Source organism: Haliaeetus albicilla, chromosome W (assembly GCF_947461875.1).
Source record: "Haliaeetus albicilla chromosome W, bHalAlb1.1, whole genome shotgun sequence".
Lineage (NCBI taxonomy): Eukaryota > Metazoa > Chordata > Aves > Accipitriformes > Accipitridae > Haliaeetus > Haliaeetus albicilla.
Window position 1 is genome coordinate 44130023 of NC_091515.1, and position 27987 is coordinate 44158009.

The window sequence follows — 27987 nt, forward strand, 5'->3', positions numbered from 1 at the left end:
ATACCCTGTTGGCCACTTTGGGTCAGGTGCCCTGGCTGTGTCCTGTGCCAACTTCTTGTGCCCCTCCAGCTTTCTCGCTGGCTGGGCATGAGAAGCTGAAAAATCCTTGACTTTAGTCTAAACACTACTGAGCAACAACTGAAAACATCAGTGTTATCAACATTCTTCACATACTGAACTCAAAACATAGCACTGTACCAGCTACTAGGAAAACAGTTAACTCTATCCCAGCTGAAACCCTGACATCTCGTTACCTGTCAAAAGCAGAACCACCTATGTCCCCTTGTGCTGTGTTCTGAAACCTCAGGGTGGGGGGGTGGACTTCTGCACAGAAATTGGCTATTGTAATGGCTGCAGAAATTTGTGCATATTGGGAACACAGGTGATCCAAAGCTTTTATTACTTCTGAGAACTGATTCCCCTGTAATAAACTTTAATTGGGAAGCAGTTCATGTACTCCACCACTTGTGGTCTATTGACCACCCCTCTAAAATATCCATAAAATGTCCACAAATGTCCACAAAATGTCCATTGAGTTCATTTAGTCCATGACTTCGAGTTCCATCTCTTATGGTGGTCACTCAGGACAGGAGAGGTGGTGTGTTGTGTGGAATTATTGGTCACCAAAGCCAGCTCGGGTCAGGTCACTGCTGCACTTGCACTGCTTCTTTTAAGGCTTGTCCTCTGTTGGTTCAGGTGGTTCCTGCTATAGTAATTCCTATAACATGCAACTCAAATAATGGGTTACAACAATTTAAAGGTATTTCCATTACAATCTCCACCTCTGGTCCCTTTAGGCCAGGTTATAGGGTTTAACATCACAATGAACTCCTCCCCTTGCCCCTGCTCCAGCTTGGACTTATCCACAGATTGCAGTCCCTTAGGGGTGTACCTGCTCCAAATGGTGCCTTATGTATGAGCCACAGTCTTTTCAGGGGTATACCTGCTGCGGCATAGACTTATCCACAGCCACAGTCACTTTGAGGTGCACCTGTTCCAGCGTGGCCTTCTCCATGGGCCACAATGCCTTCAGAGATATACCTGCTCCAACATGGCCTTACCCATGGTTGCAGTCCCTCCAAGGGTGTACCTGCTCTGTCGTGGGCTTGTCCGTGGCCACACACTTTGAGGTGCTCCAGCATGACCTCATGCACAGCCACTTATGCTTCAAGGTGTACCTTCTCCAGCATGGACTTATCCTTGGGCCATAGTCCCTTCAGAGGTATACCTGCTGCAGCACAGACATAACCACAGCCACAGATGCTTGGAGATATACCTGCTCTGGCGTGGACTTATCCACAGCCACAGATGCTTCTGGGTGTCCTGCTCCTGCGTGGACTCATCCACAGTCCATTTGACTCGGGGTCACACTGGAGTTCCAGCCTGTCCAGTACAGCAGCAATGCCCTGGCTATCTGCCAGCCCAGGCACATTGCCATTGCTGTTATCAAAATGTTCCTAGGCACAGCAGAGTAAGATGATAAGCAGTACAGCAAGCAACAAAAGCAAAAAGCAGCCACTAACGAGCACTACACTCTAATATACAGTAGGGCAAGCAAGCCCATGGCAAGCACAGGAGCCTGCCAATTAATACCACTCGCTTACTCCCCCACCCAGTGGGATGGGGGAGAGAATCAGAAGAGTAAAAGTGAGAAAACTCGTGGGCTGAGATAAAGACAGTTTAATAGGTAAAGCAAAAGCTGTGCATGCAAGCAAAGCAAAACAAGGAATTCATTCACTACTTCCCATCGGCAGGCAGGTGTTCAGCCATCTCCAGGAAAGCAGGGCTCCATTACGCATAACGGTTACTTGGGAAGACAAAACACCATAACTCCGGATGTCCCCCCTTCCTTCTTCTTCCCCCAGTTTTTTATTGCTGAGCATGACATCATATGGTCTGGAATATCCCTTTGGTCAGTTGGGGTCAGCTGTCCCATCTGTGTCCCCTCCCAACTTCTTGTGTACCCCCATCCTACTCACTGGTAGGGTGGTGTGAGAAGCAGAAAAAGCCTTGACTTTGTGTAAGCACTGCTCAGCAATAACTAAAATATCCCTGTATTATCAACACTGTTTTCAGCACAAATCCAAAACATAGCCCCATACTAGCTACTATGAAGAAAATTAACTCTATCCCAACCAAAACCAGCACAGTGACATAGCTAGGCCTTGTGAAATTACAGCTGAAAGCAAAGGGTTTGTCATAAACACTTCTGAGAAAAATTGCATTGCCTGATCATTGCAAGTTCTCAAATCATAAGTACGAGAACTTATTTAAACTACATGAGGATTATCAAAGTAATGCTATTTTTTTTAAACTGCTCCTTACTTCATAAATCCAGCTATTCCATAGAAAGAAATATGTACCTTACAAAACTGAGTTAGATCTCTCATTTTTTTTCCTCAAAAGAAATCAGAAGTGATACTGGACACAGGTTGCTATTGCCAACACAACTGGTGAATAGTTGTCAAAAGTCTTATGAATCCTCAGTGTTTTACATGTTTTATTATTGAGTGACAATCTTACCCAATGCAGTAGTGGAGTTGGTATAACTCTTAATATAAAAGTGGGGTGCCAGATAAGACTGTAGCTTAGTTGTGGGTGTGGCTATTTTACTATATGCATATAGAACTAATTCGATCCTAGGAACAATATATATTAGTATAGATGAAGTGGTACAAGCTCCCCAATGTGAATTCCTCACTACTGTCATAACTTCATATCAGGATAAATGCTTCATCTTCGTAAATCACTTTTATGGTGCTGTTCCTTGGCAAACATTAAAGAGCACAATATTATGCAACAGTGGCATATCATGTATGGCCTGTTAAGGACTAATTCTCCATTTTATTTAATGAAACTCTGTTCACTGTGTCCTTCAGGATCTTAGCTCCAGCACAACTCAGTGTATTCTTTAGCTTTTCTATATTCTTTTACTTTTCTATAGTAAACTAATGCTGATAATTAAAATTCTTATTTAAATTATTCGTTGTTGTCTGCCACAGGGGAATATGAGCAGGAATGATCAGAATTTGTAATGCTAAGCTGTGTATAGTGTGTGTGTGTGTTTTCCAAAACCTTGGTAATTTGTATTGTATCTTACTAGTGTTAGAATAGAACATTCAGCATTTTAATTCCTTGACATACTGTACTGGCAACTTAATGTGTAAACTTCCTATTTCTCGCTGACAGTTTCAGCTGTAATGTGGCACTGGAGGGGTTCATATGTCTATTTGTTTTAATTTAGTTTGTTTTTAATCAACAAAACACAAAGGGAGGAAGAAAAATGCCTAGTTTTTCAGGTCCTTGGATCTGGTGTAGAAAATTGTGCATTTTGCATCATCTATCAGATGAAGGCATTTGTCACACTGTTCCACTGAATTTAATGAACTTTCTTCAGGATGTAAAATGTTGAACAGTGTGCATGATATGTGTGTGTGAACTAAAAAAGCTGTCACATGCCATTTTGTTCACTTTCTTTTCTTTTTTTGACATAGGAAAAGAAATCTAAGTTATATATTAAGGGGAAAAAAAGATGGATTCACAAGACTGTGTCCCAACAAATTCAAAGCAAGATATCAGCCATCATATAAAGGGTAGCTCTGGTAAACATTATCTTTGTGGCTATTGTGCAGCCTTCACCAATATAGCAGTCACCTTTCCCATCCAGAAGGTCCTCTTTCGACAACAGTTGTATGGCTTGAAAACAAAGGATGCAGTGCATCAGCTGCAGAAAGATGGAATTCGAAATCTCTATCGTGGAATCCTTCCTCCATTAATGCAAAAAACGACCACCCTGGCTCTGATGTTTGGCTTGTATGAAGATTTCTCCTCCTTGCTCCATAGTCACACAAGTGCACCTGAACTTCTAACTCGCAGCATGGCTGCAGTGCTTGCAGGGACCACAGAAGCCCTTCTTACACCTTTTGAACGAGTCCAGACTTTGCTTCAGGACTACAAACATCATGACAAATTTACAAACACTTACCAGGCTTTCAAGGTACTAAAAGTCTATGGGATTAGAGAATATTATCGGGGTTTGGTGCCTATTCTGCTCCGGAATGGAAGCAGTAACATCCTCTTCTTTGGCCTACGAGGACCTATCAAACAATGTCTGCCTGAAGCAACTTCTTATAGCACTCACTTGGTCAATGACTTTATCTGTGGAGGGCTGTTGGGTGCTATGCTGGGATCCTTATTTTTCCCAATGAATGTTGTAAAAGCTCGCATGCAGTCTCAAATTGGTGGTGAATTCCAGTCTTTTTCAAAAGTTTTTGTGACGATCTGGCTAGAACGTGATAAAAAATTGATGCATCTTTTCAGAGGAGCCCATCTGAATTACCATCGGTCTGTCCTGTCCTGGGGCATAATCAATGCAACATATGAATTCTTGCTAAAGCTGTTATGAAAAATGTTACCTTCCTTTGAAGCCCCTCTATTCACTTGGGTATTTATACATTTGAAGTCACTTAGTCTCTGGGAATAGATTAATTTATGGAACTTTTTGTGAATAACTTGGAGTACCATGAAACTTGGAGAGAATTCAAAGCAGCAGTTACATTTCAGTAGGGAGATGGGTGATATTGTTAGTGGCTGCTTAGTGTGAAAGGTAATTAGTCTTATTAACGGCCTTCAATATTTATGGGGTAAATGGCAATACATCTAAATCTTGATGCAGTTGAATATACTGCTAAACAAGTTAAAGTATTTATATGCTGGTGGATAAATTTACCCACAGTGGAATAACTAGACAAATGCGAAGTAAAAATATATTTGTATATTGGTCTAGTAGCTTATTCTATCATTTCCAATGTTTCCTAATAGTCCTAGTGATCAAATTTTTCAGTGTGCACATTGTATAATATGGAAGTCAAGAAGGGGCCAATGAAAGCTACTTCTCTTGCTTGATACACTACAGAGGGTTAAGAACTAAACTTCCAAATATATTGGGGTTCTAAATTATCTTTGGAGTTTAAATAGAAGCTGCCAAAGCTGCCAATTTCTGATGAGGATGACTTTCTTTCTGAACCTCAAGTTTAAGCTGAGCCTACACAAACTATTTTGCCAACCATTTTACTGCTCAGCTTTAACATGAACATCATCTCATTCATCAACATAAGGATAGCTACTGAATATATAACTTCAGTGTAAACTGACCCAGTGCAAAGTGGGACTGTGCCTATGTATGTGTGTGCCTTGAAATGGAAAGGTGGAAGGAATGAAACAGCAATTTTATCTCAAGCTTTAAAAGTGTTCTTCCTTGTTGAAAGACCTTCTATTTGCAAATTTGGTATACTCAAGTTTTCTGCTTTTGTATTGCTTTGTTTCTGTTGCAAACATATGAAAACTGATCTCTGTAATGCTCAAACAGTAATACAGCTTCCTCTGGTTGTCAAACTATGTGATTAACAGGTTTTTTTAATCTTTTGCAAACTATTTCTGTTTAATTTGGGCTGTGGCAGAATTTTCCATCAGCACTGACAAAGTGAGATTTCTGGGTATAAGCATTTAAGACCTTAAAGGGAAAGCAAGCATAACTACCAAACAGGTAACTGTCTTATTTTTTTCGGGGGGGGGGGGGGGGGAGGGTGTTATGTATGAAAGTTCATGAAGTGTTCTTTGTTTTGGGGGGTGGGGGCAGGAAAGCTTTCAGAAACTATTTTGAATTGTTCTTTTCCTAGGCTTTAGGCCCTGTAAAACTATCAGTGATAATACAGTAAAGCAATAAAAGGAGTTGTGTGGTTAATAACTTACACTTCAAGCATTTGTAATTTGGTTAACAGATAACAATATGCAGTAAAGACAGGGGTGTGGTCAGCTGCTACACATGAAGGTTATTTGCATGTTTCATCCACCAACAAAGAGAAAGGTGTAAAAGTATATTAGCAAACATATAAACATGATCTCAAGTGAGGAAGAAAAAACCAAAGAAAACATCAACATGAACATTGTATTCCTCCTGGCCATGGACTCCAGATGCTAAAAACTCACCATAAGCATTCCCCTACCACCACCAGAATGAAACCACTGACCTTAGGACCCAGAAGAGCAGTGAAAGAGTGAGCATAACACCAGGAAAAGGGATAGAAACTAGGAGGTGTGTGTGTGTTAGTTTTAACTACATCATTATTCTTTCTTTTCCTGTAACAATTAGATCTGGACTAATAATGATTAGACTCTCAAGATTTGAATTACGTTAACAAGAAATTTTTTGTTTTACTTATGTATATAAGGTGTACTTTCTCTTTGCCCATAAACAAAATTTTGAGTGTCACAGTTCCAGCAGCTTTGGAGCCTGCCAAGACACAAGTTAGTTCACAAAGGAGAGCACTCAACCATACAAGAAGCCTCACAAAAGAAAGATTCCTGCATTACATAATTAAAACAGTTGTGCTTTTTCTTAGTTTTAGAAAGTTTTCTTACCTCAAGATGCAACAGCCCACTAACTACAGAGGATAATCCAGAAGTTTGTCCTTGCCTCAGACACAGCTATTGTCCTCTGCTTTGTCATAGCTAGTTTTCATTTCCAATTTTAAGCCTTTCCATTTGGGCTGATATCTCCCTGTTCACAAATGGCTTTAGCAGAATTTTATGAGGAAAGCAGAGCTTTTCATCTGCTTTCAAAGGCTTGATGTTTGAGCAAAGAGAGACTTTCTATTCCACAACTGGTAGATTTTTTTTGAGTCAACTGAATAATTAATTGCACGCTTAACTAGTTTGTAATTATTGTACTAGCCTCAGCATGCTACCTGCTTCTAGGCTCTCTAGTCAACTCTTCCTGCTCCAAAGTATGCGTGATAGCAACAGGCAGACTGAAGGAGGAAAACAGCCATTTTATATGCAAACAAAACAATATGTGCAAGCACTGGGTATAAGTACTTAAGGCCTTAAAGGGAAAGCAAGTATTCTAATGGTAGGGAGTGGGCAGGAATCAGTGAGCATTTCTATAAGAGTGCTCAGTTTAAGACAAATACATTAAAAGAGAAAAAAAAATCTTTTATAAAAATGCACTGAGTTACTTTATTAAATGCTTAATTTATCATGCAAAACAAGAGAAACTGTCCACAGTCAGTATCAGCCCTCTTTTGAATATACTCAATATTTTATATTAGATGTCTATACTTTTTATTTTAGACTCATAGAATAGCCCATGTTGGAAGGGACCTCAAAAGATCATCTGGTCCAACCTTTCATAGGAAAGGGAGCCTAGATAAGATATTCTAGCAAAATGAAACCTCAAATATTTAAAAAATATTCTACATGCACCATATTTTCACTCATAATAAAAAATGTTACACTGAGTTGGAAAGACTTGTTCACTGCTGTAGAGAATGTGATGTTAAGAGCGGCCACCTCCTCCAGCAGCTCTGGCCCAGGACTCCCTCCAGCCCAGCTGCTGGAGCCCAGCCCGATGTGCCCGGGGACCCAGGGTCTCTGCCCAGGCTGAGGGATGCAGCTGCAACTTTCCTGTCTGCAGGTTCAATCAGTAGCAAAGCTGAAGCACGTATCCCAGAAACACACACACAGAGGACATACACAGGACACTGACATGGCCAGTTACACAAACTGCCACAGACAAGGCACTGCCTTCAACAGCACTGTCCTGGTTTCAGCTGGGATAGAGCTAATTGTCTTCCTAGTAGCTGGTACAGTGCTATGTTTTTGAGTTTGGTATGAGAAGAATGTTGATAACACTGATGTTTTCAGTTGTTGCTAAGTAATGTTTAGTCTAAAGTCAAGGATTTTTCAGCGTCTCATGGCCAGCCAGCGAGAAAGCTGGAGGGGCACAAAAAGTTGGGAAGGGACACAGCCAGGGCAGCTGACCCAAAGTGGCCAAAGGACTATTCCATACTGTCCCGATCCAATGTCAGGGAAGGTTTCAATATGATCCCAAGAGCGAGATTAAGACACAAATGAGGTCAAATGCCGTATACTCAAAAGAGCTTTTATTATCAAAAGTATCAAAAGTGGAAAATAGTGGAGATAGGATAGAATTGAAGAAAAGGTAGAAATCAAGCAAGCAGTCGGGATAGGACTGCTTGGATGGTCACCACCACGGATCCAGCAGCGTCCTGTTGGTCCTCAATCTTCAGTTCTTCGGTGGTGAAAAAAAAAGGCCCACGGCTTGTCTCTACTGTTTTTATAGGGCATATTTCGATGATGTCATGCGCTGCAGGTTTCGTCTATCACACGACCTTCCTGTGATCAACACCAGAAACCAGTATCTTATCAGCTCCAGCCCTGTTTCCTCCCCTGGATGCCTCAATGGCCTGGTAATCGTCCTTATGGACAGAGGAGTGTCCTGCTTAAACAGGCCATCTCAGAGACAAAGGGCTTGAGATAAGCAGTTCACAGTTCCTTGAGATGACAGTCCAGTCCCTCACACCTAACAATCTTTGAGGCAAATGGCTCGAGATAACAATTCAGTCTCTTACACCACCCCGTGGCTCAAAGATTGTTTCGGGACCCATGGTGGTTTTGAGAAAAGATAGCTATATAGAAAAGCCAGAAAAGAGCATTTCATACAATCTGTACTACTGACGGCATGGTTCGGCGCACAGCGCGAATTTGTTCAACACCATCAAGTGAAACAGTAGTTACAAATTGCATATTAGTTACAACACATTGAATCAATTGTATAAAGCATGGAATGATACATGGTAAAAAAAACCAACATGGCAAAACCACACAAGTAAAATAGGATTCGCTTAACCCATGGACCACCAGGGAGCCAGGAAAACATATCAATGTCTCAGCCTTTCCATGTCTGGACAGGAACATGGGCCAGCTTTCGTATTCCCGTGGTAATTTGTTTAACAATTTTCCCGCTGTCATCAATTTTTAAACAACAGTTAGAATCATTTAGTTTACCACAAACACCTCCTTCCTCAGCTAGCAGGTAATCGAGAACCATGCGATGTTGTAATATTGCTGTTCGCATTTGTGTAGCTTGATCCGCCAGTAGATCAAGGGCACGGGCTGTCTCATTAATAATGATCTCTAGGAGAGCTTGTAACCGGATGATGCGATTTAGATTATAGATAGGTTCTCGAGCACCGCTAACCCACTTGTTGGGGTTCCAGGTGGCGGGTCCATAATGTTGTATGATACGTTGAGGGGTCCACTCGTCTTTGCCCCAGGTTTGACCACTCCCACCTGCTACAGAGGTATCAATGGAATGCCGATATTGATTGAGATCATCATATACCTTAACACCCAGTCCATCCCCTTCATCGTCCAGGAGCAGTAAAAACAAAGGGCAAATTACCCCCACATAACACACTCCAGTCCAATTTGCTGGTAGCAGTTTGTAGGCACGTTGGCCACACACCCAATAGTGACTAAGGCTCATGCACCATTTTCAAACAAACCAGTAGGTGTCCGTGGTGATTGGAAATATGTTGAATTACCTACTCCCAGAGGATGATCTGATGGACCGTTCATCAACAACCTGTCCACGGTTTTTCCCACTTCTTCTGTGGTGCCCCAACAGATAGGAAGTCCATCCGGACCTATGCTCAAATGTCCCTGACAGCGGTCTTTATTATCACTTGACCACCAAATTTGAGTCCCATCAGGGAGACGAGAATATGTTTTATCAGTGAGTCTGCATTTCCAGGCACCAGAACCACAGTGCCAAAAGCAGGTAACATTAAGACGGTTATTAGACTGATTAGTGGAAGACCAAAAATGGGAAAACTGTTTCCTGTGTCCTGTTTGATTCACCCAAACCCATCTGGGCCAGCAAGGTACAAAATTTGGAGAACTGGAACTCAAGAGGCGACAATATGCCTGGCCGACCCCTTCTGGCAGTGACACAGCTGCCCTATGGTTTGAACAATCAATTGGTCTACAACCGTCAGTAAGGCAATGGTTGTCATAAGTATAGGTCCAGTTGCATTTGCTATTTCCCACGGGAATACCATCTTTCTGTGTTCTGTTCAGACAATATTCGCCTTGGACTGGGTATTGTATTGTCCAGGGCTGTGTGTCTTCACCCCAGTAAGAATCATTTTTGACCTCACTGTAATTACTGACTAACCATTTCGAGGAAATAGGGACAGCAGTCCATGGCCAGCTTTCCAAACCTAAAGGTCCACCACATACCCAACAATTAGTCAGATTAAAAGTGTTGGCCACTTGCTGGCCTAGAGCCACAAATTCATTTTGCCACTCTGAGCTGAAAAGAGGGGCACAGGAGTTTCCCCAGATATTAAAGGTGGCGACAATGGTCTACCAAAACAACATTTGTGGTGGTATGCCAAACATCCTATAAATATTAACAAAGCAGTCACTGACAAAACTACACAAACAATCAACAGCTTCATGTATTCCTTCAGGCAGGTTCCAGAGTCTTCACTTGAAAGAGAAAAGAACAGACAGACTCAGTTCATTCTAAGGAACCGGAAGCAAACTGTTATTAGAAGGATGGAATAATCCACCTGGTATTGATTTTATGTTCTTTTCCATGAGCATCTTTTGCTTTCCAAGCATATTTATTCATTGGTGTTTCCAGCACCAGAGGTACGGTTCCCACCATGGGGAGTTCAACTAAGACTGGCGGATACCATTCCGCACAGAGGGTCTCTGAGCCACCCCGTCAGGGGGCAGAGTTCCTGCTAAAACTGTTTTGGTTACTTTAAATGGGCCTCTAAGCACTATAGGCTGCTGTCAAATAGTCCGTTCAGCCTCTCTCAAGGCTAAACTGACTACAAACAAACCTTTCTCCGAAGCAGTATATCTTTTTTCCGCATCCTTAAAACTGTGAGAATAGAACCCAATAGGTCGAGTGGGTCCTTCGGGGCCCTTTTGCCATAAATGTATTGATAACCCGCTCTTGGCAAATCCCCATTCAATGTGGACAGGGTCTGTGGGGTGAATAGGACCGAGAGCTTGATGGGCAGTCGCTTCAAAAATTAGCAATTGCAATGCCTCTTCGTGGGGTTTAGTCCATTCCCACTGAGCCCCTTTTTGCAACAAGTCATACAGGTGACGTGCGGAAACAGACTCCACAATCAGTGAGATTGTAAAGTAGGTATGTTCATTCAGCGCTGGGCAGCACGGGGGGTAGTCCCACCAAAGTCGTGCGTGCCTGACTTGGCAGTTCGCTTCAAATTTATACAGTCAAGTGTTACATATGCATAGAGTTTCGCAATACGCCTATACATAGGCATGACCTATCCCCGCTTCATATTAAAATTAGCTCCAGGAAGTCATTTCCATAGTCTCCTCTCAACTGCGCTTGCGCAGTGCCTCCTTATGGTGGTCGTCTGGTGGTCGTGAAGATGAAGGCTGTATGTCTTCTTCACGGTGAACTCTTAACCTTCTGTCCCTGCGCAGACTCAGTTGTCCCTTGGCATTTATCCAAATTACAAGGCCGGTCTTGGCTGGTTCTTGGGGTGACTTCTGCTTCTTATCAGGGACTATCTCTTGCCCCAGCCAGCCTCAACAATGCAAATGTTAAACATCACTTCTCATCCCCTTGGGCCATGTCTACCTCTACTGAAATTCCTTTAACTTCATTATAAGCTAGATAATTATTAAACAGTTCCTATCTACATTAATATATCTACTATATCTACTAAGGTTCCTTTGTCTCACAGGGGTCTTGCAATAATTGAAAAATCAAGGATATGTTTCCTCCAAAACACAAGTAATCCTAGTACATGCTGCAAATCCTTTTTTGACTCTGGCATTTTAATCTGATCCAATAAGGAAAGGGTGTCCGGGGGGGGGGGGGGATACATGTCATTCCTCCCTTCCACCAAATTCCTAAAAACTTTACTTTGCTTGAGGGTGTTTGTATTTTCTCTGGTGGAATTTTCAGCCCCAAGCTTTCCAAGTGAGAAATTATATTATCCTGAGTTTTCTGAACCTTTTGTGTTTCATCCCCACCCACAAGAATGTCGTCAATGTACTGATAAACACTGACTCCCTCTGTCTGAATTACTTCTAGCTCCTGTGCTAGTGCATGATGAGCTAGAGTGGGGGAATGCTTATACCCTTGTGGGAGTCGGGTAAAAGTAAATTGCTGACCCTCCCAAGTAAATGCAAAGTGGTCTTGATCCTCTGTTTGCAGGGGGACCATAAATAACATATCTTTAACATCCACTGTTGCCATAATCGGGTGGGCTCATTCCTGGATTGTAGCTATAAACTCAGCAGTATTCGGTACCGCAGCTGTCAATGGACCGGTATTTGCATTAAGTCTGCGATACTCTACAGTTAATCTCCACTTGCCATTAGGTAGCACTGGCCACATCGGGGAGTTAAAAGGAGAATGGGTTGGAATCACAATACCCTGTCCCTTTAAATCCTCTAACACAGGCGCTATTCCCTCTCTGGCCCCCAAGGGTATCGGGTAGGGCTTAACATTTGTAAGCTTTGAAGGGGGAAGCAGCGGCGCGGCTTGTAACAGCCGAATATCTATTGTGAGAGAGCCAAATGACCACTGTCTCCCTTTATTATCAATCCAGGTCTTTCCCTTTAAAACATCGAGTCCTAAAAGGTTAAGTGGAAACTCCCCCACAACCATTGTCACTGTAGTGGCACTATCTTCTCCTGGCAAACGCAGGCTGACCGTGGCTAATGCCTGTAGCTGAACAATGCCGAATGCATCTGCCACAAAAAGCTGCTGTTTGGAGGGTGTAATTCTGCAATTAGCAGCGTCTTGGGTTTTAATAGCTGAAATCTGAGCTCCGGTATCTACCAAAAAGGTGACCGAGACTTGTCTTGGCCCCACAATACCTGTAATTAGTAAATCACCCCGGCCGTTTTCAGTGAGTTGTCTAATATACATCCAACCTTCGCCCCCCCCCCCCCCCCCCCCCGCTCACCACCGAAAGGCGAAGGATCTAGTTTCCCGCCGGCTCTTGGGTGGCGTTTGTTTCTGATAAATCAATCAGGGAGGGTGCGCTAAGAGTAGTATTCTCAAAATCCACTTTTCTATTTGCTGATTTATCAGGCCACCCTGTTACGAATTTTTCCAATTTGTCTGTTGGCATCCCGTCCATTAAGTCACGCGGGATCCCCTTCTGGTATCCCCGCGCCCACAGTACATTACGTTTGTTCGGGATAGCTCTCCCCCCCGGCGGTTTAGCAAGGGGTGTTCTCTTATCACTCCCAGGGCACGGAACTATTTTTACTTCAGCCCGCCTCAAGCCCCTGGAGTCTGTTTTGGTGGCTGGAGGGTTAACAGGACTATACTTGCGCCCCTAATTAATTAATTCCTGCGCCACTTCTCCCCAAGTCCACATTTTCTTATCTGGGGGGCGGCCGTGCTGATCAGGCGTGAATCCTCCTGAAGCAGCCCCAACACTCCCGCCCTGGGGGGTCGCCTGTATCTTTCCTTGTAATTGGATACAAACCGGTTTCAGAGAATCAGGGAGTCCCCGTATAAGGGGAGTCATTCGCTCAGGATCCACCGACATCATCATCGGGGACTCCTGTGTAGGCTCCAATTTTCGATCATACATCATCTGCAGACAAGCTGCCTTTTGCACACTCTCCACTAATTGATCAAGAGTCCCCGTAATTGCGAGGGGATCGCCCCTCTCCAAGGGGTTCAAACCTCCCGCCCAATAGGCTGCCCGTTGGGTTAAAGACCAGGGGGCACGGTGATTCCCAGTAGTTAAAAACACTCCCGATCCCCAATACCCTTCCGCCTCCTTTTCACTTAACAGAATCTGGTCCTCCCCAGACAACGATACTCTCCACACCTGACTCCTTAGGGGTTCGGCCAAATTCCTTTTTTAGTTTTACCAACTCATTGGCAGTATAGGGGACCTCTTTAGTTGTAACTTGGGGGAACTGGTCCTGCTCATCATCGTAAATATATTCAGTTTTGACTAAGGGTCGCAATGAAGGCAGCTCCAACTTCTCCACTTTCTCTTTTGCTGCCTGCAGGTCCTTAAAGGGGTAGCCAATTTCTGATCTTGGAGGAATTTCCTCACGGACAGTACCTGCAAGGAGCTGCTCCTTAAGAGCAATTTGCAAATGTTTCACTTGGTTCTTTTCTGATTCAAGTTGTGCTTTTAATCCCTCCACTTGTCCCAGAAGGGACTGAACAAGGTTTTGGAGGGATTCAATAATTTGAGATTCTGCAGTGAGGTGGCAATCCCTATCCTCCACTGCTGCAGCCAGACTGGCACCAAGAACGGCACAGACAATTGCTTTTCCTTTCCCTGACCGCACTCTGGCATCTTTCTGTAAAGCTACCATCTGATCAACAATGCTCTGCAGATTATACCAATTTCCCTGAGCCCGGTCTATCCCAAGCACAGAGGGTCGTGCTTTATGTTTTTCTAAAAAATCAAACAAAACTTCTTTCCCTAAAGGGGCAATTTTACTATCACTCATCTTATACAAAGCGGGGAAGCAGTCATCTCAGGAAGGCAGCACATAAAGTTTCAAACACAACACAACGTGAGCCTGCTCCCCTTATGTTCTTGAGAGGTCTCGCATATTAAAGCGGGGAAGCAGTCATCTCAGGAAGGCAGCACGTAAAGTTTAAAACACCACAAGCCTGCCCCCCTTACGTTCCTGAGAGGTCTCACATATTTGGGAAACAGTACGGCATTCTTGTCTTAAGGGATCCTGTCCGTGACGCCAATTTAAATGTCCCGATCCAATGTCAGGGAAGGTTTTGATATGATCCCAAGAGCGAGATTAAGACACAAACGAGGTCAAATGCCATATAATCAAAAGAGTTTTTATTATCAAAAGTATCAAAAGTGGAAAATAGTGGCGATAGTGTTGCAAATATTTTGATAAAGAAATTAAAATCTAATTATATAAAAGAGTTTGATTAAGAAGTAGAAAATTGTGAAGCATAGGTATGGGAGTGTTAAGTTTGAAATGTAGTCATAGGAACTTTAGAAAATGTACTATGTGTAACCATAAGAATTCAAGTATTGTCTAAAATCAGTTAACCACAGAAACTTTGACAAAGATTTGTTGATTTGTAGTGTTTTGTTTTAGGAAACTAAGGAAACCGTTATTGTAGGGTTCAATTATATGGAACTTAGTTACTGGGCCTGAAAGTAGCTCATGGTCGCAAGAGCATTCCAGACGCCTTTAGAAGGCCTTCAACAGAATAAACAAGAAGATAGAAATAGAAAGATCCCAATTAGAAGAACACAGGTGCACATTCCACGATAAAGGGAACTTGGCAAAACCAACCTCAATTTGGCAGTTTATCTTGACCAATTAGACTGAGACAAGTTTTGCATGCTCTAGTTAATATAGCCAATTATTTCCTATGTTTATGCGCATGTACAGAGTTAATATAACCAACTATATCTTATGTTTATACACGTGTACAGTGTCGATATAACCAATCACATTTTATGCTTGTGCGCGTGGACACCAAATGCTTGCATGCAGCAGCCAATCAAAGCTTCTTAGGAACTTAGAGAATTGTATAAAAATGATCAGCTAGGCTCAATAAACTGGCGACTTTGATCATCATATTGGTGTCCTGTCGTCCATCCCCGCATGGAATTTCTCTACACGTTATGGACACCAGTTTGCTGCTTGGAAACCCCTTACCCTTCCCACCTCGATCTAATTATCGAGGATTCCAATCAGTAGAGTTAAGTGAGATTAACCAATGATTGGTTTAACATAAGAATATTAATAAGATGGTGTGACTGAAGGACCAATTATTAGAAAGGTTACATTTAAGAATAGACATAGTATGCATTTTTATGTAAATTAATATAGATGATGGTGAGAATTGTACTGCGCAGAATCACCTAAGAGAGGTCAAGAAGCGGACAAGTGAGGAAGACTATGGAAGACCACCAGAGGGCTCCTGAAGACCACCAGAGACCTTCACTGCGCCTGCGTGAAGCGACATTTACATATGCTAATGATTTATCGGAAAGTTAATGATTATGTATGACATTTTCTAGAAATTTAGTGACTATGTATAACAGGTGTGTATTTAACCTGCAGAGTTAGACTAGACAGGTGCACACGATAGGTGGTGCGATCCCCCGTGTGCCCAGTCCTTGATAAGAAGAGCTGGCCCCAAGAACCAGCCAATGAGGCAGAGACAGTTCCTGATAAGAAGCAGGAGCTGGCCCCAAGAGCCAGCCAAGACTGGTCTTGCGGCTTGGGTGTCCTGGGTTCAGCTGGGATAGAGTTAATTTTTTACAGGAACCTGGGAGGTGGGGGGGGGGGCATAGCCGGGGCAGCTGACCTGAACTGGCCAAGGAGCTATTCCATACCATGTGACATCATGCTCAGTATATAAAGGGGGAGCGGGCCGGGGGGTGGGCTCTTCTTTTCGGTGGGGGAGGTGGCAGAGCGTCGAGTCCCGGGTGGTGAGCAGTTGCACTGTGCATCACTTTTTTTGTATACTTTTTCATTAGTACCGTTGTTGTTGTTGCAATTTCTTTGTGTTGTTCCAGTAAACTGCCTTTATCTCAACCCTCGAGGTTCCAGGTTTGGTTTTTTTTTCCTCTCCTCCGTCTTCCCCCCATCCCACCGGAGGGGGGCGGGAGGAGTGAGCGAGCGGCCGCGTGGTCCTTTGTTACCGGCTGGGCTGAAACCACGACAGTCCTTTTTGGCGCCCAACGTGGGGCACGAAGGGTTGAGATAACGACAGATCTGGCCAGAGCGTGTTGAAACAAATTTGTCATACGCATTTCTTATACTAGATAAATAGATGTTAGTCACAATGTTGATTCAGCTGTTTACATGGTGGCGTTTTGTAAGTTCTTATATGCTCTATGTATTGCCTGTAGTTGCGTATCTCATCTCTGGGAGAGTGATTGGGATTATCATTTTGCTGTACTGGGCAATGGCGACGTGTGAAATGATTACATCACTGGTCATGAGGTTAAGCTGTTATCTGTATGAGGCAGTGATATCATTTCCATACTTCAGGCACCTTCTGTCGGATTTTATTGGTAATTACACCCAACCCATGGGGATGTCAGGGGGGGATACTTCCCCCCATCCGTTCCCCTCCCTTTTCTCTTTCCAACTAATTACAACAGTTTTTGAGAATTTTGAATATCCTTGGGATGCGCAAGCCTGTGTGCTGTTAGTGCTATGCCTCCTGACTATGTTTCAGGTCTTGTCTAGGGCTACAAAGAGGCTCTTTAAGAGTACCACCCAGAGATCTGTCCCAAAGCTGGATATTCATGGGTGGCACGGCGTGTGGGAGGATGTGGGCAGGTATCTAGAGAACTTCTCACCTCCAGTGACTTGGAAGTTCACTCCCGAACAACTGCAGAACCCTCATGAAGTGATAGAATTTTTGAAAGGAAAATGCTGTGGCTATCCCAGAGACACACAACTCACTACACTGTGCTGGGCCCTGGCCGGTATCTACCAAACCCTGCTTGATACTATGCAGCACCCCCAGGGGGAAAAGGGGGAAAAGATGGAAAACAAGACAACATGCACCGTGGCTGCCCCAACCCCGACAACATGCACCGTGGCTGCCCCTACCACGACAACAGGTACCATGGCTGCCCCTTCCCCGGTGACAGATACTGCCACTAAACCAGAGAACCAACCTGTGCCAGTATCAGTTGCCCCTGTACAGAAAAAGAAACACACAAAGAAATCAGTTCGCTCAGTGAGAGATGAAGATGAACCAGGGTCATCGCGAGAACAGGAGGAAGAGGCAGAACCTGAAATAATTACCCGATCTCTATCCCTGAGTGAGTTGCGTGACATGCGAAAAGATTTTAGCCGCCACCCAGGTGAGCACATTGTTACCTGGCTGCTCCGATGCAGGGATAATGGGGCTAGTAGTGTGGAATTAGAGGGTAAGGAAGCCAAGCAGTTGGGATCTCTGTCTAGGGAAGGGGGTATCGACAAGGCGATTGGGAGAAAAACACAAGTCCTCAGCCTCTGGAGGCGACTTCTGTTAGGTGTAAAGGAAAGATACCCTTTCAGGGATGAAGTTACATGTCACCAAGGCAAGTGGACCACCATGGAGAGAGGTATCCAGTACCTGAGGGAATTAGCCGTGCTGGAGGTGATTTATAATGATCCAGAAAATGCGCAGTCACCCACAGATCCAGATGAAGTCCAATGCACACAACCGATGTGGCGGAAGTTTCTACGAAGTGCACCACCAACCTATGCCAACTCATTGGCAGTAATGTCCTGGAAAGAAGGCTATGGACAAACGGTGGATGAATTGGCTGTCCAACTCCGGCAATATGAAGGAAGTCTCTCTTCCTCCCTATGGGCCTGTGTCTCAGCTGTAGAGGAATTGTCCCGAGAGTTCCAGCAATTCAAAGTAGATATGTCCTCCTCCTCACCTGTACAGGCCCGCATTGCAGTTATTGGGAGTAAGCGTTCCTCTGCCCAAGAGAGAGGAGAGAGAAAGTACACACGACGGGCTAACCTGTGGTTTTACCTGCGTGACCATGGAGAGGACATGAGGAAGTGGGATGGAAAACCTACCTCAGTCCTGGATGCACGGGTACGGGAGTTGCGAGAAAAAGCAACCAGAAAAGAAGATTCTTCTTGGAAAACTGCTGCTCCAGTTTCCCGTGAGCAGTCCCCCGGGCGCAGTAGATGGGCCGATCTCATTTCTGATCCTCTGGAAGGGACTTCTGATTCACATGTGCAAAAAGTGAGTAACAGATATTCTAACCAGGATTAGAGGGGCCCTGCCTCCAGCCAGGTGGAGGAGAGGGACAACCGAGTCTACTGGACAGTGTGGATTCGATGGCCTGGCACGTCAGACCCACAGGAATATAAGGCTCTAGTGGACACTGGTGCACAATGTACCCTAATGCCATCAAGTTATAAAGGGGCAGAACCCATCTGTATCTCTGGTGTGACAGGGGGATCCCAAGAGCTAACCGTATTGGAAGCCGAAATGAGTCTAACCGGGAATGAGTGGCATAAACACCCCATTGCAACTGGCCCAGAGGCCCCGTGCATCCTTGGTATAGATTATCTCAGAAGGGGGTATTTCAAGGACCCAAAAGGGTACCGTTGGGCCTTTGGTATAGCTGCATTGGAGACGGAGGAGATTGAACAGCTGTCTACCCTGCCTGGTCTCTCCCAGGACCCTTCGGTTGTGGGGTTGCTGAAGGTTGAAGAACAACAGGTGCCAATTGCTACCACAATGGTGCACCGGCAGCAATATCGCACCAACCGAGACTCCCTGATCCCCATCCATAAGCTGATTTGCCAATTGGAGAGCCAAGGAGTGATCAGCAAGACTCACTCACCCTTTAATAGTCCCATATGGCCCGTGCGGAAATCTAATGGGGATTGGAGACTAATAGTAGATTATCGTGGGCTGAATGAAGTCACGCCACCGCTGAGCGCTGCTGTGCCAGATATGTTAGAGCTTCAATATGAACTGGAATCAAAGGCAGCTAAGTGGTATGCCACAATTGACATTGCTAATGCATTTTTCTCCATTCCTTTGGCAGCGGAGTGCAGGCCACATTTGCTTTCACTTGGAGGGGTGTCCAGTACACCTGGAATCGACTGCCCCAGGGGTGGAAACACAGCCCCACTATTTGCCATGGACTGATCCAGACTGCACTGGAAAAAGGTGAAGCTCCAGAGCACCTGCAATACATTGATGACATCATCATATGGGGCAGCACGGCAGAAGAAGTTTTTGAGAAAGGGAAGAAAATAATCCAAATCCTTTTGAAGGCTGGTTTTGCCATAAAAGAAAGTAAGGTCAAGGGACCTGCGCAGGAAATCCAGTTCTTAGGAGTAAAATGGCAAGACGGGCGTCGTCAGATCCCTGCGGACGTGATCAACAAAATAGCAGCTATGTCCTCACCGACTAATAAAAAGGAAACACAGGCTTTCTTAGGTGTTGTGGGCTTTTGGAGAATGCATATTCCAAATTACAGTCAAATTGTAAGTCCTCTCTACCAAGTTACCCGGAAGAAGAACGATTTTAAATGGGGGCCTGAGCAACGACAAGCCTTTGAACAAATTAAGCGGGAGATTGTTCATGCAGTAGCTCTTGGGCCAGTCCGGACAGGACCAGATGTTAAAAATGTGCTCTACACTGCAGCTGGGGAGAATGGCCCTACCTGGAGCCTTTGGCAGAAAGCACCTGGAGAGACCCGAGGCCGACCCCTGGGGTTTTGGAGTCGGGGATATCGAGGATCCGAGGCTCGCTATACTCAAACTGAAAAAGAGATATTGGCAGCATATGAAGGAGTTCGAGCCGCTTCAGAAGTGGTTGGTACTGAAACACAGCTCTTCTTAGCACCCCGACTGCCAGTGCTGGGCTGGATGTTCAAAGGGAAAGTTTCCTCTACACATCACGCGACTGATGCCACGTGGAGTAAGTGGATTGCACTGATCACACAACGGGCTCGCATAGGAAACCCCAGTCGCCCAGGAATTTTAGAAGTGATCACGGACTGGCCAGAAGACAAAGACTTTGGAATGTTGCCAGAGGAGGAGGTGACACGGGCTGAAGAGGCCCCGCTGTATAATAAACTGCCAGAAAATGAGAGGCAATATGCCCTGTTCACTGATGGGTCCTGTCGCATCGTGGGAAAACATCGGAGGTGGAAGGCTGCTGTATGGAGTCCTACACGACTAGTTGCAGAAACTGCTGAAGGAGAAGGTGAATCGAGTCAGTTTGCGGAGGTGAAAGCCATCCAGCTAGCGTTAGACATCGCTGAAAGAGAAAAGTGGCCAGTGCTCTATCTCTATCCTGACTCATGGATGGTGGCAAATGCCCTATGGGGGTGGCTACAGCAATGGAAGAAGGGCAACTGGCAACGCAGAGGTAAACCCATTTGGGCTGCCGCACTGTGGCAAGATATCGCTGTTCGGATAGAGAAGCTAGTGGTAAAAGTACGTCACATAGATGCTCATGTACCCAAGAGTTGGGCCACTGAAGAACATCAAAACAATCAGCAGGCAGATCAGGCCGCCAAGATTGAAGTGTCTCAGGTGGACCTGGACTGGCAACGTAGGGGTGAGCTATTTATGGCTCAGTGGGCCCACGATACCTCAGGCCATCAGGGGAGAGATGCAACATATAGATGGGCTCGAGATCGAGGGGTGGACTTGACCATGGACACTATCGCACAGGTCATCCACGAATGTGAAACATGTGCCGCAATTAAGCAAGCCAAGCGGCAAAAACCCCTGTCGCATGGGGGGCGATGGCTGAAATATAAACAGTGGGAGGCGTGGCAGATTGACTATATCACACTCCCACGAACACGCCAAGGCAAGTGCCATGTGCTTACAATGGTGGAAGCAACCACTGGATGGCTGGAAACATACCCTGTGTCCCATGCCACTGCCCAGAACACTATTCTGGGCCTTGAAGAGAAAATTTTATGGCAACACGGCACCCCAGAAAGAATCGAGTCGGACAACGGGACTCACTTCCGAAACAACCTCATAGATACCTGGGCCAAAGAACACGGCATTGAGTGGGTATATCACATCCCTTATCACGCACCGGCCTCCGGAAAAATCGAACGATACAACGGACTGCTGAAAACTACATTGAGAGCGATGGGGGGTGGGACTTTCAAACATTGGGATACACATTTAACAAAAGCCACCTGGTTAGTTAATACTAGAGGATCCGCCAATCGGGCTGGCCCCGCCCAACCAAGACTTCCACATACTGTAGAAGGCGATAAAGTCCCTGTAGTGCGCATGAGGAGTATGTTAGGAAAGACAGTCTGGGTTAGTCCTCCCTCAAGCAGAGGCAAACCCATTCAAGGAGTTGTTTTTGCTCAGGGACCTGGGTACACCTGGTGGGTGATGCAGAAGGATGGGGAAGTTTGATGTGTACCTCAGGGAGATTTGATTTTGGGAGAGAATAGCCAGTGAATTGGGCTGTATGATACCTAACTGCTAAATACCCTGCCAATGCATGTCATTGTATCTATAGTGTCTATATGCCATATCAAGGGTATTACTGTAAGAATTACCCAAATGACTGCGGGATGGACTTTGAAACTAAGCCAAGTACAACAGCGACAGAACTTGAACTGACACCCAGCAATTTCCTCAAGATCAACATCCTCGACCTGCAGACTAAGGGCGTGAGTTGCACCAAATGTACTAGCCACAAGTTCCAGAGGCAGCATACAACAACCCAACATCTCACACCATCTCTCTTATCCTGAAGAACTGTTACAACAGATGGAGCCCCAAAGTCATGGACTAAATAAAATCAATGGACACATTAGAGGAATAGCCCATACGCTAAAGGAATACCATTCGCGTGTGTGTGTGTGTGCGGGGGGACGACGGGGACGGACGCAAGTCCATATACTTATATATATAAGACAAGGAAGTGGTAGTGGTCGATTGGAAAATGTAAGATCTGGGCATGATGTAGATGGTATAGAATAAGGGGTGGATAATGTCCTGGGTTCAGCTGGGATAGAGTTAATTTTTTACAGGAACCTGGGAGGTGGGGGGGGGGGCATAGCCGGGGCAGCTGACCTGAACTGGCCAAGGAGCTATTCCATACCATGTGACATCATGCTCAGTATATAAAGGGGGAGCGGGCCGGGGGGTGGGCTCTTCTTTTCGGTGGGGGAGGTGGCAGAGCGTCGAGTCCCGGGTGGTGAGCAGTTGCACTGTGCATCACTTTTTTTGTATACTTTTTCATTAGTACCGTTGTTGTTGTTGCAATTTCTTTGTGTTGTTCCAGTAAACTGCCTTTATCTCAACCCTCGAGGTTCCAGGTTTGGTTTTTTTTTCCTCTCCTCTGTCTTCCCCCCATCCCACCGGAGGGGGGCGGGAGGAGTGAGCGAGCGGCCGCGTGGTCCTTTGTTACCGGCTGGGCTGAAACCACGACACTTGGGTGAATACCAAGAAATCACTGAGCCCGTGCTAGAAAAGAGGTTACTAGCGGTGATGAAGAGGAGTCGTCTATCTTCATCTCTGCGACCACCAGACGACCACCATAAAGAGGCCCTGCACAAGCGCAGTTGGGAGGAGACTATGGAAATGACCTCTCGGAGCAAATTTTAATATGAAGTGGGGATAGGTCATGCATATGTATAGGCGTATTGTGAATATGTAACACTTGACTGTCTAAACTTGAGGCGAACTGCCGAGTCAGGTGCGCACGACTTTGGTGGGACTACACCCCGTGCCGCCCAGCGCTGAATGAACATACCTACTTTACAATCTCACTGATTGTGGAGTCTGTTTTCCGCACGTCAGTTTGGCGAGCCAGCCAGGAGACTCTCTGCTCAGCTGTGGGACCGACTGCGGAGCGGACGCCCATCGGTGCGCCCCGAGCACTTTCCTCACAGGAGCCTCCGCTGCCAGCCGCTCACCGCGGGAGCAGACAACGACCTCCTGAAGCCGCGGACCAAACGGTATGTTCTACAAGTACGGGCCGGGGGCAACTGGTAAATCGCACAGAGACGTCTGGCGTGCAGCATAGTCCCCGTATGGGAGGAGGGTACCCTGTATGGGGGATTTGCTGACCGATAGAGCGGCCGCTAGCGATCTTGGGGGTAGATCGAGCAAATCCGGGGTGACTGCTGCATCCCAGTATTGGGAGCCAGGACGGACCTGTCGATGACTGGTATATAAGAGGCAGGAGAAGGGTAAGCACACCCCCTCGCAATTGCGCTTGGTTTATGGGGTAAGCGGACCCCCTCCCAATTGCGCTTGGTTTATTTTTGCAGCTGCTGAAGGTTGTCAACTGGAGCGATGCTTGTATGATGTGAATGTTTGGAAATTTATGTTAAAGATTTTGTGTGGGTGTGTGGAAATGATATGTTGAAATTTATAGGTGTATGTATGTTTGTTAATGTGTGAATGTCTTTACGTATTAATAGGGGTGATTCCCTACTTTGTATGTGGGCTTGCAACTGGACTATATAATAATTAGCATCCGGCTTGGGTTTTGTTGAAGTGTAAATCTTGTGGGAGAAGCTGGTACTGTACATCTAGCAGACAGAAACCAGACTGCCTTGAGTGTTTTCTCCAAATTCCACACTTTTATGATTGAGAAAGAAGCTCACTAAGAATCCGAAATAGTGAGATTGGTGTGTAAAGGAAAATTTAATTCCAGAAATTTGGGACGTGTGGGAGGAAAACTGGGGGAAGACTATAAAGAAGTGTAAGAAAAAATTTGCATGGAAGCTTATTAAAAAGAGAAGCCAAAATCAAACTTAAGAATCATTAGGAGGAGTTATAAAATGGGAAACAATCAAGGAGGAGAATTGAGGAAAAGTCCTCTGGGGTGTGTAATTGCCCACTGGAAAGATATTGTGTACGGGCTACGTACACAGTTGAGATTGTTTGTGGTTTGAAAGGTAGCCAAAATAGTGAAATTGGTGTGTGGAAAGGAAAATTTAATCCCGGAAATTCGGGACGTGTGGGAGGAAAACTGGGGAAGACTGTAAAGAGGTGTAAGAAACAATTTGCATGGAATCGTATTAAAAGGAGAAGTTATAAAATGGGAAACAATCAAGGAGGAATATCGAGGAAAAGTCCTCTGGGTTGTGTAATTGCCCACTGGAAAGATATTGTTGGGACCGGAGGTACGGAAAGTAAAAAGAACCTTACTAAATACTGCAATCAATGGTGGCCGTTGTATAAGTTAGAAAGTGATGCTAAGTGGCCACTTAATGGATCACTAGATTATAATACTCTATTACAACTAATGATGTTTTTAAGGAGAGAAGGAAAATGGGATGAGGTTTCGTATGCAGACATGTTTTTCACCCTCCGAAATCATCCGGAGTGGCAAAGGGACTGTGGAATGGTACCCCCACAGGACCCCATGGTGCTTGCACTTGAGCGAGAGAACAACAAGGAGCTTAGAGGTAAACTGAGGCGGTGTTGTTCGGCATGTAGTATTGGACAAAGATGTACAAAGACAAATAAAATCCATCAGGCACCAGAACAAGATCTAACTGATTTCTTTAAGCCTCCCCCTCGACCACAGGAACACGATGCAGACTCGGATAGAACTCCGACCCCCCCGGACAGCCCTGTATCTTCCTGTACTAGGAAGAAAACTACCTCAACAGCTTTACAAGTACCTCTCCGAGAGGCGGTGAGGCCGGATGGTGGGACGATGTTAATCAAAGTACCCTTTTCTACTGCTGACCTAGGGGAATGGAAAAAGGTTGCAAAAGATTATAGGAGTGATCCGGTAAGTGTAACTAAACATTTCCAATTTATTGTAAAACAGCATAACCCTGACTGGAAGGATATACAGCTATTATTAGAATATATGACCGAAACAGAGAAACAGCTGATTTTAAAAACAGCAGGAAACCTTGCTGAAGATCATTATAAGATCACAGGAGGGGACATTAAGGTATATTTCCCTCTCCAAGACCCAAAGTGGGATGTTAATAGATCTGCACATATGGAAAGATTGCAGGGATATCAGGAGTGGATTACAAAAGGAATGGAGAGGGCAATCCCCAAAACTATAAATTGGTCAGCTTTATATGCAGTTAAACAGAGTCCTTCCGAGTCTCCATCCGAATTCCTGGATCGACTGAGGGATGTAATGCGCCACAACACACCGCTGGATCCTGGGTCAGAGGTAGGAATACAACAATTGGTCTCCCTGGGTTTGGGTCAATCTACAGGGGATATAAGGCTCAAACTTCAGAAATTACGCCCTACAGAGGGTAGGAATTTAGAAATATTATTGGATGAAGCATGAAGAGTATTTAGTAACAGAGAAGAAGGATATAGGCAAGGGCAAAGGAAATTAATGGCTGTTATCCAGGAAGAAAGAGGAAGAGGGCCTAGGCGAGGCTTGCCCCAACTGGGCAAGGATCAATGTGCTTTGTGTAAGAAATTTGGTCATTGGAAAAAGGAATGCCCAAGGAACAAGAAAGAGGATCAGAGGGCTCAAACAGGAAGAACGGTAGCCCATGTGAAGGGAGATTGACGGGAACCTGGGGAATCTACCCTAGCGGATCCACTGGTTATAATTAAGCTAGGGAAAACACAACAAGAGGTAGAATTTTTGGTAGATACAGGAGCAACATACTCGGTTTTGAATCAGGCTTTGATGCCCCTGGGAAACGATTATGTCATGGTGAAAGGAGCAACTGGCCAAAGTGAAAAGGCATATTTTTGTAAACCTTTAGAATATAAATTAGGAAAACAGTGGGGCATTCATAAATTTTTATATATGCCCAACTCCCCAAAGCCACTTCTGGGAAGGGACTTGTTGGAACAATTGGGAGCAAAAATTGTATTCAAAAAGGGAGAAATTACTCTGGAGGTAAAAGATCAGCAATATATTCAAATATTGAGCCTAACCTTAACCAGTCTCCCCTTAGAAGGAAGCATTAGCGAGGACATCTTAAACCAAGTGTACCCAGGGGTATGGGCTACCGATGCACCTGGAAGAGTGAAAAGTGCTCCACCTGTTGAAGTTAGGATCAAGGAAGGCCAAAAGCCGGTAAGGATTAAACAATATCCCCTAAAGAAGGAAGACGGAGAAGGAATCCAGCCGGTGATAGAAAAATTTTTGCAGTTGGGGTTACTAAAAGAGTGTGAGTCTGAATTCAATACCCCTATATTACCTGTTCGGAAGCCCGATGGGTCATATTGGGTGGTCCAAGACTTACGGGCGGTGAATAAGATAACTGAAGATCTTTACCCGGTAGTGGCGAACCCATATACCCTGTTAACCGTATTAACACCTGAATTGACTTGGTTTACTGTTTTAGATTTGAAGGATGCTTTCTTTTGCCTCCCTCTCCATGAAGCCAGCCAAAAATTATTTGCATTTGAATGGGAAAACCCCAAGAGTGGTCGAAAGACCCAGCTCACTTGGACGGTGTTGCCACAAGGATTTAAGAATAGTCCTACCATTTTTGGCAATCAGCTTGCGAAAGACTTAGAATCCTGGGAAGCCCCGTCTGAGGAGGGGAAGCTGTTGCAGTATGTGGATGATATCCTGATCGCCCCCAACACAGAAAAAGATTGTATGACATGGACGGTGAGTCTGTTGAATTTCCTGGGACTCCAGGGGTACCAGGTATCCAAGAAAAAGGCACAGGTAATGCAACGCAAAGTGAATTATTTGGGCTATGAAATTAGTGTGGGACAAAGAACATTGGGACAGGCCCGTAAAGAGGCAATATGTCAAACTCAGAGACCTCAGACAGTAAAAGAGTTACAGACTTTTCTGGGAATGACGGGGTGGTGCCGATTGTGGATCTATAATTATGGATTGCTTGTTAAACCACTGTATGCGCTGACAGCCACTGAGCAGAAACACCTTGAGTGGAACAAGGAGACCGAATGAGCCTCTGAGCTACTGAAAAAGGCTTTGATGTTGGCCCCGGCCTTAGGACTCCCAGATGTAAGCCGTTTCTTCTTTACTCCCACGAGAAGCAGGGCATTGCCCTGGGAATATTAGCACAAAACCTGGGCCCGTATCGACGGGCAGTTGCCTACCTCTCTAAGCAGTTAGACATGACTGCAAAAGGTTGGCCTGGATGCCTGCGGGCGGTTGCAGCTGTGATACTGAACATACAGGATGACGTGCGGAAAACAGACTCCACAATCAGCGAGATTGTAAAGTAGGTATGTTCATTCAGCGCTGGGCGGCACGGGGGGTAGTCCCACCAAAGTCGTGCGCGCCCGACTCGGCAGTTCGCCTCAAGTTTATACAGTCAGGTATTACATATTCACAATACGCCTATACATATGCATGACCTATCCCCACTTCATATTAAAATTTGCTCCGAGAGGTCATTTCCATAGTCCCCTCCTAACTGCGCCTGCGCAGGGCCTCTTTATGGTGGTCGTCTGGTGGTCGCAGAGATGAAGATAGATGACTCCTCTGTAGGGTTCGGCGTTCGGAAGATCTCGTGATGTCATGGAAAGTTAGAGGGTTAGTCGCAGCCTTATGATGTGTCTGTAATCCCACCTACCCTTGTTAGTATAAAAGGAATTGACTGTGCAATAAAAGGCGGAAGTCGGCGCTCACACTGTGTGTGTTATCTGTCTCTTTCCCTGGTCTGGGGGGTGATCAGTGATCTAATC

The 27987-nt window shown here is 45.1% G+C and overlaps 1 protein-coding gene, 1 long non-coding RNA gene and 1 pseudogene across 2 annotated transcripts in view; 2 read left to right on the plus strand and 1 right to left on the minus strand.

The window, feature by feature from the left end:
- LOC104312916 (mitochondrial nicotinamide adenine dinucleotide transporter SLC25A51) overlaps nt 1–5558 on the plus strand; it is a 37742-nt gene extending 32184 nt beyond the window's left edge. Inside the window, exon 2 of the mRNA XM_069775538.1 lies at nt 3495–5558. Within this exon, the coding sequence (XP_069631639.1) occupies nt 3533–4405 (873 nt within the window). The 5' untranslated portion in view covers nt 3495–3532 and the 3' untranslated portion in view covers nt 4406–5558. The remainder of the gene's footprint in view (nt 1–3494) is intronic.
- Nucleotides 1–27987, plus strand: part of LOC138683553 (uncharacterized) — a 309062-nt gene that overhangs the window by 246363 nt on the left and 34712 nt on the right. The gene's annotated exons all lie outside the window — the stretch shown is intronic.
- Nucleotides 12852–14355, minus strand: LOC138683616 (uncharacterized; annotated as a pseudogene).